Here is a 16,975-nt window from a genome sequence, read left to right on the forward strand (position 1 = left end):
GTAAACGACTCCAACCCGATTAAAGTAAACCCCCTACGACTGGAGTCGCAACTAAGCAAATGCGCCTCCCACACGTTCGTTCCTCAACACACACCCCAACCCATATTATTATTTCCAGCGGTGCCACACCCACCACCCCACCCCACCCCAAAACCCAAACCCTCGTTATCCATGTCTTCTCCCTCTCTCCGCCACCACTCCTCTCCTCTTCCATGGCCTTGAGGAGGTCTGTCCTCGCCGGCCTTTTTTGTCTCACCATCCTCTTGCTCTTGCTTCACGGGTGGAGCCATCTGAATCAGTCCAGGCGACGTCTCGGCTTGAGGCACGGCCCCTCGACAGTCCCCCGGAAGCTGCTTTCGGCTCGCTTCGATCTCACGGCGTTCGACCACACGACGGATTACCGCCATCACCATCACCATCGTCATCGCCCTCACCGCCATCATCGTGACAGGCAAACGGCGCATTCGTCCGCGGAACAGCCCAGCGGTGACGAGATCGACCCTCGCTACGGTGTCGAGAAGAGAATCGTCCCCATGGGACCAAACCCATTGCACCACTGAGTGGAGACGATGATGATGTTGGTGAGTGCTCCTCCTCCCGTTGGTCGCATCCCGTTCTTCAAAGCTGGATGGGAGGGATCATTAAGCTCGCATGACACTAATAATGGCTTCCACTTGGACGCTTTGTTCGTTGGTTCTTCGTGTGCTCTCCTGGATGCAGCTCTCCACAGTCCGTAGGTCTTCCTGAAATCAAGAAAGGGGAGTAAACCTCTACACAGCCGTCCGCGTTCTTGGTGTCGGGAACAGCACCGGCGGTTGTGGTCTATATAGATATATATATATATATATATATATATACGTAGAGTCGTGTAGCAAAGATGAGTAACGGGGACGGCACGACGGCGTTGGCACAAAAGACCACGTATGTACCTGCAATAAGTTACTGCAAGCACTTAATAAGGGGAATGCTATGTATGCCATAGCATGTACGTGTTGCAATCTTCTTTCACTCATTTTCTAATTAGTCACTGCCCTCGGTCCGGCAGTACAGAGGGATTCATGCTTTGTGTTGGTGAATATTCTCGTTCATATGCATTTGTCGTTCGAACGTATTCATATGCATTTGTCGTTAACGTTAATAAGTTAACTAGATAGATAGATGTCTTGATATTTTGGTAGAAGAATGATGTTATAGTTGATACCCATCAATCACACGGCTAACACCTTGGTGTTACATGAACGACGCTTACCAAACGTATAATTAATGCCCTAATTCTATGTGGTGGACATCTGCTAGCCATGTAGTTGACACCCTAACGTTATGTGACCGACAGATACTTGCCTATCATGTAGTTGGCAGCTCGATACCATGCGTCCAACAACTCGGCACTGCTGTAATCATTTCCTCTCTTCGTTTAAACCTCACCATTAACGTATTCCTTTCCCATTACATGCTTGGCTTTAGCATGTCGGTAAGAGGCCTCTCATTGGTAAAGATAACATGAAAGCAGGATTCAATTCACGATGGTCACGTTGATCAACATCTCATTGTCATGTGGTTAACTTAGAGTCGCCTTGAATGTTACAAATCACATCTATTGTTGCTACACATTTTCCAAATTTCACATGATATGATTCCATTAGGATCGAGAGAAGCACATAACGTCCCTAATGTCAATGCACATCTTTTAAGCATAACAGTCATAAAACTACACTATAAAAGGCTTCATCATATGCACTCATTATTAAACTCTAGCACATTATCAAACTACACTATAAAGGTTTCATCAAGTGCCACCCTCTTGTACAAAACAATATCATCATGGTGCAGCCATCCCGAAAAACTCTGGGCGATGCTGGACAACATCGATCCGTGCAGGTCGGTCGGTGCTCGCACAGAAGCTTAAGCCAACTGTAGTAAATTGACCCCGTATGATCAACTCATCCTTGCAGGTATAAAAACTAACCCTTCTCATTCGGTCACCCCTTTTTTAACTATACCAGTGCTAGCTTAACCTTTGGAGAGGCTAGGTCGGAAACCTCTCCCCTCTTGACTAAGGCCTATGTGCAAGAGCCTACTGACGACGAAGCAGACTACGTATCAGTAGGAGTGCGGGTGGAACTAACTCCAAGTCCAACCCGACCCAACGAAGGCCTTGTGATTCGGACGATTCTGAACATTGATAACCAGATCGAGTCGTGCACCTCGGCAACGATTATTGATAACAATAATCAATCATCAATTTAACCCACTCTCACCGACCGTCACCATTCCTACCGAAGCACACCCCACATTTTAACTCAACAAGTCCAAGGTTTGATAGAAGTTGTCCGAACCATCATTCCATTCGGTGCCTGACTTGTTCGACAACACCTCTTAGTTCATTCACGATGCCCTGCACCTACTCACAATGGTAGGATACCAACCACCCCTGAAGGAGGTTCCTCGTGAGGTGTAATCTCCATAGTTGGAAGTTTCTAAGGAGTATGTTATTCAATCCATTAGACTCCCACCATAAGTATGTAATTTAAATGGATCAACGCCTCAAAGACATAGGAAAATGACATCAAACAAGGAAAGCAATCCAAGCTAGACCCTATCTAGGATCTTCTTTTGTCAAAAATATCTAGGAAGAATCCATCCAATAAGGATTTCACTTACCCATGGGAATTCGGATCCATTAGACTTTTGCCATGCAAATGATACTTTACGAAACGATTGATTCTCTCATGCGTCTAACTTTCAGACAACACATAATGGTTCGCCAAGCTCCTTCATTCGATCGACTACCAAAGGAGTTCAAACTTCAACTTTATTAATTACAAACTCTATTAACGATATAATCAAAAGATGGCTAGACACAATCCATTCTCATCAACCTTCATATTCACTATCTTCATCCTTTTGGATTTTTTTTCGTTTAGTGATTACTAAACAGTCGATCAATTAACCAACATATTATATTAAAACCCTTGATAGTTGGGAAACAAAAAAAGTCAAAGAGAAGAAATCAGTAAAAAGTGATCTTCCAGGTCAACTCACTCTGAGCCACCTTTGATGACCTTACTTTGAGCAACCTTTGAAATGAAAGATCATGGAAAAGACCGAATCGAATCGTAGTCTACACCCTTAAATACATGTAAATAAGAAGAAAAAAAAAAAACTCCTCAAATAAACAAAAAATGAGATGTAGTTAGCGTTAATAAATTTACAAGTGTATATTTCTTCAGGTTAGCCACTGCATCACCTATTTATCCTGCCATCTCCCCATGCATCTTTGCCACCCCAAAACCCCACCCTTTCTTCTTCGCCCCCAAACTGCTTGCTTCATTGCCACATAGAACGTTTGGACATTCTTCGTTCAATTCCCCAAGTCGATCTTCTCGTCCCTACACATCAACATCTTCTTGCCATTTGATAGGACATGTAACATTAAAGGAATTCGTCGACTGGGAAGATGTTTTTCACCGTGTTAGTGGTATTTCTACGCCGGCGCACGTAAATATTCTTCTACGCATACGGTGCGTAGCAGCAGCGTGCAGAAAGAGATGCGGGCGACCGGAGTCAACGGAACCCACCAGCTCGCACGCGCGTCTCGAAACCTGTGGATTTGGCGACGCGGGCGAAACCATGGGCAGTTTTCAGCGGCAGTTTTCCAGTACCAGGAGCAAGGAACCGCCGCTTGGACCCACCATCTTTTCGATTCACGACTCGGCTGCTTGCCGTAGAGCAGCAAACACCAGAGAACTGAGTGGTTGTAGGATGCCCATGTTCTTTTGGGCCAATCGCTGTGCGGATTTGTCTGTTTTCTGTCGCCACTGGCGCAGCTAAGATCGCCACCACCACCCACAGGACCCCTTCCTTCCCAAAACCGCCTGCGTACTTCCACCACCCGAAACCGGCGGCACCCACAACTCGAAGGAGGACGGTGGAAGCTATTCCCATCGGAGGGAGTGACGCCGCGCGGGGTTGCTCGTACTTTCCTTTCGGCCGGTCAGGGAAGAGCAAAGGCGTCGTGCAAGCAGCGATTGCCGTCGCTTTCGGAGTAGTAATGGAGCCATAGGGTGTCTTCATGCTCCTCGGTGAGAGCATCAGTTACGAAATCTAGCGATCACCTGGTCTTGACTCGTAGGATATTGTAGAGAGAGAGAGAGAGAGAGAATGGACGGAGGGAATGGCATGCCTGGGGGATTGCTAGGCTTGGACATGTCGCTCCAACCGCATCAGCAGATGCATCAGCAACAAGGTAATCACTCGCAGCAGCAACAGCAGCCGCTGATTCATCACCACCTCCAGCAGACACACCACATGGTACCGTTCCAGGCTCCGATGGCCAAGGACAGCGACCACCAGGGGCAGCACCCCGTCAGGCACGCCCAGTACGTACCGCCGCTTGGCCATGTCAGATCTGAGGAGGAGCCCCGGTACGGGGAGGATGTCGATGAGCAGGGGCGGCGCGGGGGAGTACCGTCGCAGCCGTCCTCGTCGGCCTCGCCGTGGCACCGGATGAAGTGGACCGACGGCATGGTGCGGCTCCTCATCCAGGTGGTGTACCACGTGGGTGACGACGGCGGCGGGGCGGAGGGGGAGCAGCAGCAACCCCACGGCACCGTTGCCAAGGGCAAGAAGTCGGCGGCGGCCTCGGCCCCGGTGTCGGCGCTGTTGCAGAAGAAGGGGAAGTGGAAGTCGGTGTCGCGGGCGATGATGGAGAAGGGGTTCTACGTGTCGCCGCAGCAATGCGAGGACAAGTTCAATGACCTGAACAAGCGGTACAAGCGGGTGAACGACCTCCTGGGGAAGGGGACGGCCTGTCGGGTGGTGGAGAACCAAGCCCTCCTTGACACCATGGACCTCTCGCCCAAGGCCAAGGAGGAGGCCCGCAAGCTCCTAAATTCCAAGCACCTCTTCTTCCGGGAGATGTGCGCCTACCACAACGCGGGAGTCTCCTCCACCTGTGCCGCCGCACCCCCGCCGCAGATTCCCCTGCCGGCACCGTCGGATCAGCAGCAGCTCTGCTTCCACCACCCGCCTGGCCTGGTTGACACGGTACTGTTCACGACGAAGGCTGCTGTGGGTAGGAGAGGAGGCGGTGCCCCTGCCGCCGCCGAAGATGAGGGAAATGCAGAGGAAGTCGACGATGACGACGATGCAGACAGCGAGGACGATGATGACTATGACGACGACGGGGATGAAGACAACGACGACATGGAAGGTCAAAATCATAAGCGCCACGGCGACCACCACCACCACCAACACAAGCACGAGGAGGCGGAGGAGGACGAGGACAGCAAGGGGTTCGTGTCAGGTCTCGCAGGTGGCAGGAAGCACAAGAGGACGGCGTCCCAGATGTCGGCCTCTCCTCCGCTCTCGCTGACGCTGTCGTCGCCCTCCAGCTCCATGCGGCAGCTGCAGTCCGAGCTGATGGCCATGTCCGGCGGAGGGGAGCTTCAGCAGCAGCAGCAGCAGCGGCAGTGGCTGAAGAGGAAGGCAGCGGAGTTGGAGGAGCAGCGCGTGGCGTACCAATGCCGGGCCTTCCAACTAGAGCGCCAGCACTTCAAATGGCTCCGCTTCAGCACCAACAAGGAGCGCGAGATGGAGCGCATGAAGCTGGACAACGAACGCCTGTGCCTTGAGAACGACCGCATGCTGCTGCTGCTCCGACAAAAGGAGCTCGAGCTTACACACGGAGGCAGTGGCGGCGGCGGATCCTCCGCCGCCATCCCCTCTGCCGAGCAGCAGCTGATGCTTCAGAACACCAACGCCAATCAGAGGCGCCCTGCAGAGCAGCCGCACATACCAAATGCGGATCATGCTTCTGCCACGGCTTAAAGAAGCTTTTCTTCTATGTTTTCCCGACAAAGATGAAGACAGCAGGGGAGATTTCGATGTGTGCGTGCGGTAGCGGGCAATTGAAGTGTACATCCATCCATGCCTCGATGATTCATATGGTCTTCTATAACTCAAACACAAGCGGACAAGTGAAAACAGTAGGATGTTCTTTGTTCATGTTTTATCTGTAATTTTTTTTCTCATTTAAAGCAGTTTTTCACGGTTAGTATTCTATTAGAATAGTTAATTAAGAGCCAAACAGAACACTTCATTAGTTTATGAACAAATTATTTTGGTGGTTTGCGTTTGGGAAAATAAACTGTATTGCTCGTGAAAATTTATGAAATTTAAAATAAAAACTCAGTCAAAAAAAAAAAAACGTTAGATCTCTCTCTCTCTCTCTCTCTCTCTCTCTCTCGAACGTGCAATGGCTGGCGGAAGATACACACTACCGCGACGATGTCTCCCCTGCTCGAGCTGCCTAATCTCACACTCATTCTTGCCTCTGCTCTGGCATGTGCCTCGTCTGTTTTTCTTATTTTTATGGAATAAACTCACGAAATTGTGTCTTCCTCTTTAATCATGCATGAAAGAGATGTTGGCGGCAACCCCATTCCGAATAAATAAAATCTGTGTAAGAAGTACATGAGTGGAAGTTTTGGTGAATTTAATGAAGTTAATCCTCGAGTCCAAATCATCGTGACATTGATTCGAGCACAGTACTGGCAGGTACAGACAAAATAGGTACAATAATTTATTTATAGAGTTTGATGTGCCGTCGTGGTCTCAGTGGAAAGTTATTTGCTGTGTCCCGAGATGATCTTTTCTCAAGTCACTGTCAATGTCAAATTCTGCCGTTCAGAATGCACTGATTCGTCTACGATGGCCCAAATCTTACCTGTTAGCAGACTCAATTGGAAGAATATAATTCAGACTCAACATAGAGGAGAATTGTTGCAGTGGCACAATGAAAACCAGTGTCTGTGCAATCCCTCATTCGAGTAAACACTAGTAACTGATGTGGGAATTTGCGCAGATCTATGCACAGCAATTCGGAAAATTACCAACATCAGATGTTTGTTTGTTGGATTATGGTTTATTTGAGGAAATGTCTAAGTAAACACAAAAAGAGAAATAGTCGACAGTTCAGCCACCTCCTGTCTGGAATTTGCGAGAAAACAGCTCTTCAATCCTCTAACTCGATAATTTTGACCACTGAAGCATCTCCAACTTTCTGGCAGACGACGACTCGATCATGAGACTTGATCAGACCGGAGGCCTTGCCATGATCAAGAGCAACCTTCAAAACTGACTCATTGCTGGAACTGGTAGACTCAGCCTGCAGGAGTACAGGATGTTAAGTTACATTGCTTAGAAACAAAATGCCTATATATTACTGTTCAATAAAAGAGCCAGCTGTTAGCCTTAAGAAGCAATAAAAGGTTATACAGATAACCTTTATATAACATCATTTCAACTAGAATGATTCTTATTAGCATGTTTTTACTCTCGGGCAGGAATTCTATTATGACCCGAGCCTTCGTTTGGTCTAATCCACTTACCAAAATGCTTAAGCTGAAGTTGATAGTAGTATACTCATCAGACCCTTATAAGTCATTCTTAGTCTTGCCCACTTTCGATGTGGGACTAATCAGGGATGTTACAATCACCCCCACTCAAAGGCTTGACGCCCTCGTCAAGCGTCCTCTGACTCCGTCTACGGGTAGCCCTTTCCTACTCGAACCCCCTCACCATACCCAAATGTTAGGTCGGCTCTGATACCAAATATTATGACCCGAGCCTGATGGGCTAACTAGCCTATCAACTTCGTTTGGTCTAATCCACTGACCAAAATGCTTAAGCTGAAGTTGATAGTAGTACACTCATCAGACCCTTATAAGCCAATCTTAATCTTGCCCACTTTCGATGTGGGACTAATCAGGGGTGTTACAAATTCGTTGTGAATGCTACATGCCTTCCTCTTATACTCTTCTGAACCAATTGCTTATGTTGACAATATATACCATACAGTTCTGCTAATTCTCAGCGAGTGCCCTCACCAATAAAAGAGCTTGGCCACAGATGGTATGGGTGAGCAAGCAACTTTTTGGATCCTTTATGGTCACTTTCTCTTCTTGTGACGGAGTATCACGTGAAAGCATTATATATTTTGCCGCAGGCAACTTGAGGCATTTTCATGGTAAATTAAACAAAATTAGCTAACGAGAATATTGGAAGTTCATTTGTTCTATCAGACATGGTCTCATCCAAATTATCCTCTCATTATAAAAATAAGCTTCGACGATCCTAATTAGAACACATTCCTCTCACCTATGTAACACTCATGCCAACAGCTGTCAGGTGTTTTTAGGCCTTATCAGAAACTAATCTGAAAATGGTCATTCTGGTCACCCAACTTATTGTTATTAATCCAATTCATCATCCATGACAATATTTGAATTATAAGAATCTTTTAACTAGATGCAGATCCTAAAATCAACACATCAAACTTGCTATGGCTGAGTTTACATTATATCCAAGAAAAATGAGCAATCAAATTGAGTGAGGAATTTAATCCTGTGAGAAATATCAATCCTTACTCTTAACAAGTAAAACACCAAATATTTTGGCTGGTTGACTTATATAACACAAGATATCCTAGAAAAGATTCACGAGGTATCTTCTCAGAAGATAGAACAACATCATTCCAAAATATCATGCATACAAGAAGCACATGAAGCTTAGGGAAGATGGGATATGGAAAGTACTTACAGGATGACGAGGATCAGCGAGCATAGGAAAAAGACCTCTAACTATAAGTGATTGTCTGGCCTGCCAATATTAATAACCTTTATCAGTGTTGGATCAAATGTGCCTACTAAAAACCATCTATAAAACAAATACAAGAAGAGTGGTAAAAGATGCCAACATCACAAACACACAATAAAATTTATTATATAAACAGTGGAAATAAAAAAGAAAGAAAACAAAATCCTCAATTATTACTAGTGCATATCATCTCCATGACTTTATGTCTCAGGCTTGGTCAATATTAGTACAAAGAGTGGATAAGCTCACATACTTCAAAAGCGCCACTGAAACTCCATCGAAGTTGGTTTGTCTTAAGCCGAGGGATGACAACAGATAATACAGGCATGGTGGGTCTATACTTGGCAATTAATCTACACAAGAACAAAAGACACATCATGTATGTCAGACTTTTGGTATTAGCCACTGAACAACAGAAATTATGTGAAAATTTGAATGACTTGCACCTTGCAGCTCTACCAGATGAAGTGAAACAAATTATTATGGAAGCCTTCACTTTAATAGCAGCACGAACCTAAAGAAGATCATAACAGTGACCTTAACTATGTTTTTCAACTTTACATATAAGTATACTTAATTTGATAACAGCTAAGTATACTTTAAATAAATAAGGCAAAAACATACAGCCGAGGAAGCAATGGACTCCAGGTGGGTCATCGGTTCTCCAACATATTTCACAGTCTTCTTGAAGTACAAATCCTGGTTGAAAACCTTCTCTGCCTGCAAAAAAAAGTTTTTATGATGATCAACGAACAAGAAAAGCATCACAAAGAGAGAAGAGAAGGATGAGGGTGGGGACTCAAGACATGTGCATTGCAAAAACACTCAGTTACAAGAACTTCATGAGTTCATAAATGACGCAACAAAATCAATAATAAGAAAGCAAAATAAATTCAAAAAAAAAAAGTCTTCAATCCACTATGTTAGCGATATGATCCTACAACCCTTTGATGAGATTAAAAAAATCACAGGATTAGTCACAGCTTTTCTCCTACCAGTTGCACCAAACTCTTCACACCCAAACACCATGCACGCATTTCATATAGTACTTTTCTGTGATTGCTTAAAATACAACATTAGGGCTCATAACATCCTCATTTATATTTAAATCAAAACTTGTATATGTTGGCTTTCCGTATTTTACCAAACCATGCATCTTTTCCAAACACAAATAGGTCGTTTAAAAATTCTATATTACCCGTCATATATCAGAACACAAACTGAGACAATAAAAGTGAAAAAAGGTAGCCACTCACGAACCACATAGCACCGTAGCATATATGAAAAGAGAGCATGCATATTAAAAGCTTGTGTCAAGTCAAACTCTTCCATATATTTTATCAATCCCCATAATAGCTATATATTAGTTCATCATTAATAATCAAACATTTAGGACTACAAACAAAAGGCTTACCTCGTAACAAATTCTACCCACAGTCGATATAGTTTCAACAGGGTACAATCCTCGAAGTGTTTCAGCACCCAAAAGAATTGCATCACTTCCTGGAAAGAATCAAGATTGCTGATTCAAAGCTTTGAATAATAAATGAATGCATGTGTCCTGGACTACGAAAATGGACAGTACTTTAACGAATATACCATCAAGTATTGCATTCGCCACATCAGTTGCTTCGGCACGTGTTGGCCTCAAGTTGTCGGTCATGCTATCAACAACACGTGTGATAACTGCTGGTTTTCCAGCCATGTTGCATTTATAGACAGCAGCCTTCTGAAATAGAAACACCTGCAGATAAATAAGACATTAGGTAACAGAATACTTAATTAAGGTAGGTGCAGTAGTAAATATAAGAAACAGATACTATTCTAGGACAACAAAAAGAAGAACAGCAATCAACATTTTCGAGCTATCAAGCACAAAAAGTATTTATGCAATTTTTCCTCATTTCTGCTAGATTAATAACTCTCCGATTAACTCTCTTTATCCTCAAAATAGTTGCTGAAAAATATTCAGCCGATTGAGATGTTCATAGGTAAGTTCTTCATGAATTGATAGGCACGTCTTCAACACTCATGAACTATTCCAAAATTCACTCAACACTAAGAGTTGCATCAGATGACTACATCCTTGGCAAATAACGAGGTAATTAATAAGCATATCTTGCTTCAAAATTAAATTATTTTCTTATTCGTTTGTATTCATACATATAATTTCCATCATCAAACATGTATAATATCACAAAGACTTTCATGGTTTGAGTAGTTTACATTATGGTTTGTCTTACCGGTCCATACCGATGTACTAATCGGCTATCTATATAATACATATTGAATCGTACCAATATACCAACATATGATATGTGGGACGTACCAACAAACCAATATATACCGGTCATGATTTGTCTTACTGGTCCGTACCAATATACTGATCGACTGTCGATATGATATGTATTGTACTGTACCAATGTACTAACATATGATACGATAGGATGCACCAACAAACCGATATGTATCGCTCATACTGGTCCCCGATCGGACTGGTACATACCGTCCATATTGGGTGGTACGGCAAACCTTCATTTACATCCTTATCAGCCATGGTACGGTACCGACAATAATTGTGTGCAAATTACTCAAAGGTGTAGCAGCACAAACTAACTGGCAAATCAGAAACTGAAGTGTATGTATTTGTCGACAGACAATCAATGTCAAAATTTTAAACAATGGAGAGAAAGACAGTGACACAAAATATCTTCACGTAAAAAGACCAGTGACCACAATAACCAGCAAACAGCATTCCAAAGAACCTCTGTGAGATGCAAAGAGACCATGTTTACAAGAACAAAGGACTACTAAAGAACTGAGCCAAAATAATTCATATAGAAAGAATTATTAGATTAGTTGAAACTCAAACCAGGCCAAGACATAATGGTTTCTTCTTCTCTTCATCTTGAAGAGGTTCTGGATTCAAATCCTTGATGAGGTTGTGCTCAAGTATTTGACCCAGGTATTTCTGTTACTCTCACATTAACTGGAACCTGGTTGCAACACTGAAGTCATGCGATTGTATAATAGACATGCTCATAAAGCTTGTTTCAATCAGATACAAAAAACATGTTATTTTATGGCCGTTATTTCACTATGTAGGAGCGCACATGGTATAAAATCATTTACTAATATGCTAAATGCAGATGCAGCCATGTCTAAATTTCATGAAATTTTCACATGCATTAGACTGGATAATCCTGACCTATCTATGCTACATGTTCCCAAGAACATATGCAGAACTAAACACCAAGTACAGCATTATTTACACATTCAATATCAAGGGTATGTAAATAGCAATCATTTTGCAACTTCAGAACTAGATAGTGAAGACAAAGAGTTTGTAAATGATTATTATGCAAGAAGTTAGCTATCCAGAATTAACAAGGTAATAATGACCACACAAAATTCAATAAACTGACTCATTTTAGCCTTATTTAATTAATTGCTCATATTTCACTCATTATAAAAATTTTAATTTTGCTTTACACAGCCATCTTTTGTGATTTTCATTGACATCCAGTGAGATGTCACAAATATAATAACTCAGGAGTAATAGCTGTACCAATGCTAGCCACAATAATGAAATTTCCCAACCTTCTCAGGTGGGAGATCTATTCCAAGATTCCCACGCGAAAGAATGATGCCATCTGCTTCTTGTAGAATCTCATCAAAATGTGTTAGACCCTTCAAGAAAATGAACAATGGAACTCGTAACAGGAAAGTTGTAAGGTAAATGTGCTAATTAACATTATTTATTTTGCAGCTAACCTCTATGCTCTCGACTTTTGCAAATATTTGTGTTTGGCAAAGATCACCTAACTTTGACAGGAATTCTCGAGCCTGAACTCATTGAAAGAAAAACACAAAAGAAGTTTTAGGTAAATGAACAAGTCGAGCATCAAATCAGGAAAAAATAATTGCAAAAGAAAAATAAAGATTTGGAAATCAACACTTTAATATACTTCAGAGTAAATACAAGGGAAACAAAAGTGATGTGAATTAAATAGCTTACTTGCCGAACATCTTCGGCATGCCTTGTATAAGATAATGAAAGGAAGTCAATTTTGTTGCGGACACCCCATGTACCTATTGCCTGAAAAACAGACAAATTGTTTAATGGGATAAGAAGCTTATAAATATAGATGCTATAGTAATCAAGAAACATATTTAGTACCAGCAAACAAGAAACTGTATTGATGATAATTCGTCTCTCTCAAGGACTAAAGTTAGCAGTCTGATTTGAAAAGCTAAATAGAATAGACACTCTTTTTTCTTTAAAAAAAAGGTTGCTGACATCAGAGATAAGCACCACTACAAAGTTATTTCAGTATGCCATTATGCAGTGGACTAGAAAAAACATCAAGCACAGGTTCAACCTAGTGTGGTCGGTTGACCACTGTAATCAAAATTTAAAAAACATTTAAAATATGGTAACAAGGCTCTGAAATGACTATAAAACCAAAAAAAAGGCTTCTCTCACTCAACAGATTACCCCTAACAAAAAGGATCATAGATGCAAGAACATGATACAACCAGCTTTATAATTATGTGAGGAATGGATTAACCTATGCTAAGCTGCTGATAGAAATAATGTTGGCACTGGTAGAAGTTGGAAGCTAAAGTCTAGAGGATGTATCCTTGCTATGTGTCAAAAGGCCTTTTAATTAATTACGGAGAGATAAATCATGATGATGATAGAGAAAGGCCAATTTTACTCCAAATTTGTCCTCTAAGCACAACACTTCTTTTCTTCCCTGTCTGTATTATATACTGACAATTTGATGCACTATATCATTCTAATATAGCTTCACCATAACTGCTTTTTAGATTGCTCTATGAGGCGCGTTAAAGATGATAATAGATGAAATAATCAAGAATTAATGAGTTTTTCACACAAAATATATCAGGAAAGCTTATTAATATGATAAGAGCAATGCTGATCAAGAGTTACAATGTTTTCTCTTACAATTTTATCAGCTTCAGTAAGTGTTGGCAGATCAATATGGATTTGGGAGACATGCAGGGTGAAGAGTGACCCAGCCAGAGTAGCAGTATTTTTTATTATACAGACTACATCTTCCCCTTTCAACTCAGAAACCTGCAGATACATTCATCAAAAATCAAAAAGAAAAAAGAGAAAAGTGAGCAGCGAAAAAGCCTCAAGAAATATAAGAAGTGACTAATGTAACAGAGACTAGCAAGCTTAAATATACAATATCCTGCTTAAGCAACTCTTCTCAGACTGCAATATTAGTCCCCTTCGACAGCTGAGTAAACCAGTTCTTTTAATTATCAGTCAATCAAGAAATAGCAGACAGCTTTGAAAAGCCATACCTCCAACCAAACAGATGTAGTTTCACTTCCAGTGAACAAGTACTGGCCAATAAATATTGTGTCCCCTGGCTTTACTGCCTGCGCAAGAACAAATTATATGCAAATGTTACTTTGAGTAATTCTTAAGTTAAAATTGCAGTCTGGTAGATACAAAATGGCTGAAATATAATAGCTGAACTTCATGTCCACAGTAGCCCCTAGATGGATATTATGTGATGTAATAGTTGAACTGTTAAACCTAACATCTATGGTCAGCATGTGATAGTTATTGTGTTATAGTGCATGTTCCAAATTCAAGAAAACCTAGGAAAGATCACAGATACTTATCAATTCAAGTCATCCAATGCATCTACAGTAATAAATCATCTTGTTTCAATCAACCCAATGCAGATTAAATCAGGTACTCGATTCTATCTTTCTAAATATTGTTGAGTTCAGTTAGCGTGAGTATGATGTGATTGTTAGAATCACAAGTAAAATTACAAAAACCACACATACACAGGGGAATGAGGATAGTAAGTTCAAGGTGAGTAGGAGAACAAAACTATTCAGCATGTGATGAAGGATAGATGATGAAATCCAAACTACATGGTAATATGATTTTTGCATATGAATATGTTTTTGGACCTGAAAGATCAAGATTCGAATCACGGAAATAACCTCTTTAAAATATTTAAAGATAAAGCTACATATATTGACCCTCTCCGGATCCCACATTGATGGGAGCCTTATGCACTACGTACGCCCTAATATGTTTGTGAACACAGGCATCCCCTATTTTTCAACTCATTCATTCATCATGATTACAAATTTAGTTATTTCTGTAGCAAAAGGAGCGATCAATAAGAGAGGTAAATAAGATAGAGGAACCGGGTGAGAGAGTGGGAGAGATTGAGCACGCAGGAGACCAAAGAGAAGGTAGGCACATTTCATGTGCAGGGTTTTGAACGAGCAAGAACAGTTAAATAGGATGAGAAACATTTGTTCCAACATAACAATTGATACAAGGAAATTTATATTAAACCAGATTAAGGAATATATGCACACGCAGAACTTAATGAGATCACCTAGTTATTAGCATAGTGCAACAATGAGCATGGTTCCAAGAAGAAAATTGCTTGCCTTTGACAATCCACTAAAGTTTATAGGCAACAACTCAGACGATGCTTCCTGCTCCTTATCTGGTGTCAAAATAACATAACCATCCGCCTCAAGTGAGATGGCCTTCTCGGTTTTGTTCACAACCTGCAGCTCTGGACCCACTGTATCTAACATGACCTGGAAAACGGGAAACGTTATTGGTCTTTATGAAGCATTTTACAAAGTTATATTATACAATCAGAAAAATTGTCAGCTGGATCTGAATTTGAAGATACAAGTTTCATGACCAGACAAATTAAAAGTAAACTAATATGTAAGTCAAAAGAGCAGGCCATGCTTACTCAGGTAGTTGGTATGCTCCTTTTGAATAAAGGGGCAGAGTGCTTGAAGCCCCAAAGACGCAATCTTTTTTCTAGCCTATGAAGGATTTATTCGTGCTATATGCATGATTAAGCCCCTTGTGGGGCTTTTGCAGGCCTATATGAGTTTAATGGGTTTTACAAGTATCGAACTGATCTTGTATTCTACCATGGCCTATGGTGACCTTGTGACTTTTTAAGTAGAAAGAGAACAAGGATAAATTCGTCAGCCTAAGTCGCAAACATCATAGCAAATTTTGACAGCGCAAGTTCTTGTATCCATAGTACACAAATAAATAAACCCCAATAGGGCTTTCATCAACCAGCAGAAAAAAGCGATGAGGAAACTAAGCTCAGATTCTATGGTATATGACAAGGAATCGTACTGGTAGCTAAGACAAAAAAAAAAATGTATATATAACGTGCAACCGGCAATCAGAACTCCTATATAAGCAGGTGGCAAATAGCCAAGACTTACGGCGCACAACTTTTTGGTGCTCTTGATTGCAGTCTTGAGATTTTCCAGGGTCTCCTGGTGATACTCGACGTCCCCCCACGAGAAGTCAAAGCGTGCCACTGCCACAGGAAGAACGCAATCAACCGATCAAAACAAAACAGCCTAGTGACGCGAAGCAGGTGAGGCAAGAACGTGAGGCATACCCGACATGCCGGCCTTGAGGCAAGCGGAGATCACCTCCACCGACCGGGATTTGGGGCCGAGCGTCCCCACGATCTTGGTCATGGCAGGGAAGAAACTCTGCACACGCAAAACAACATTTCGCGTCAGTGATCCGGGATCTTCTTCGCCCAGAGATCGATCGAGAGAGAAAAGACGTACTGGCTTCGATGGTTCGAGGATGGAGGCCATCCTGATGGGTTCTTCCAGGAGAAGGTGGGTCGAATGCATCTTTCTTCTTCTGGATCTGTGCTTCTGCTTCGGCTAGGTCTGATTGTGATCGACAACAGAAGACGCCCTCTCTCTCGCTCTCTCTTATGCTAATTCTCCTTTCCCCTCGCCCAACCCACAACAGCGCACGGATATTACTTCTTTAATGGCGCCATTGTCCACAGATTCATCAGAGACTCCACACACGCGAACTCTTCGATGCCTGAACGCACGTTCTTCTGGGGCCCAGTCATCGGTGTGCGATGACGGAGCGGTGGGTCATTCGGCCTTAGACATGGACTTCCGTTGAATCGTTTTGAATGGCCAAACTTGGTTTCGACGCCCGAGGTATAAAACCAGCGGCTGCACGCAGCTCGGTTCGGGTTCGCCCGCGTGGTCCGCGTTCCACAGCCAATGGCCAATAGGAACATGGGATCGGTGGGTGACGACGGGCAAAACCGTGGGGGACGCGTCGGCTCTGCCACCGACAGTCGCAGGCCTTCGAATCGCACGAACGGTACGTGTGGTGGCGACCGAGGCATTGGCCTCACCTATGCGGTATGATGGCTCGGCCAGCTCATAGATTGTCGAATTGGTAATGGCTATGATGGAAGACATGCTTGGACGTTTG

The 16,975-nt window shown here is 42.7% G+C and overlaps 2 protein-coding genes across 2 annotated transcripts; one reads left to right on the forward strand and one right to left on the reverse strand.

Annotated features, from left to right (window-relative positions):
- Window positions 1–3,465: 3,465 nt before the first annotated feature.
- Window positions 3,466–6,061, forward strand: LOC135625920 (uncharacterized). Its single transcript, XM_065131069.1, has one exon. The coding sequence runs from the start codon at window positions 4,162–4,164 to the stop codon at window positions 5,827–5,829; it is 1,668 nt and encodes a 555-aa protein (XP_064987141.1). The 5' UTR covers window positions 3,466–4,161; the 3' UTR covers window positions 5,830–6,061.
- A 682-nt stretch (window positions 6,062–6,743) lies between these two features.
- LOC135624902 (pyruvate kinase 1, cytosolic-like) lies at window positions 6,744–16,527 on the reverse strand. Its single transcript, XM_065128963.1, has 16 exons — window positions 16,297–16,527; window positions 16,119–16,215; window positions 15,937–16,034; window positions 15,121–15,276; window positions 13,999–14,076; window positions 13,631–13,762; window positions 12,677–12,757; window positions 12,433–12,504; window positions 12,259–12,348; window positions 10,258–10,402; window positions 10,073–10,161; window positions 9,283–9,378; window positions 9,105–9,172; window positions 8,912–9,011; window positions 8,602–8,661; window positions 6,744–7,168 (listed from the first exon to the last, which is right to left on the reverse strand). The coding sequence occupies exons 1-16, from the start codon at window positions 16,363–16,365 to the stop codon at window positions 7,016–7,018; spliced, it is 1,584 nt and encodes a 527-aa protein (XP_064985035.1). The 5' UTR covers window positions 16,366–16,527; the 3' UTR covers window positions 6,744–7,015.
- Window positions 16,528–16,975: the final 448 nt, after the last annotated feature.

This window comes from Musa acuminata, chromosome BXJ2-10, assembly GCF_036884655.1.
Source record: "Musa acuminata AAA Group cultivar baxijiao chromosome BXJ2-10, Cavendish_Baxijiao_AAA, whole genome shotgun sequence".
Lineage (NCBI taxonomy): Eukaryota > Viridiplantae > Streptophyta > Magnoliopsida > Zingiberales > Musaceae > Musa > Musa acuminata.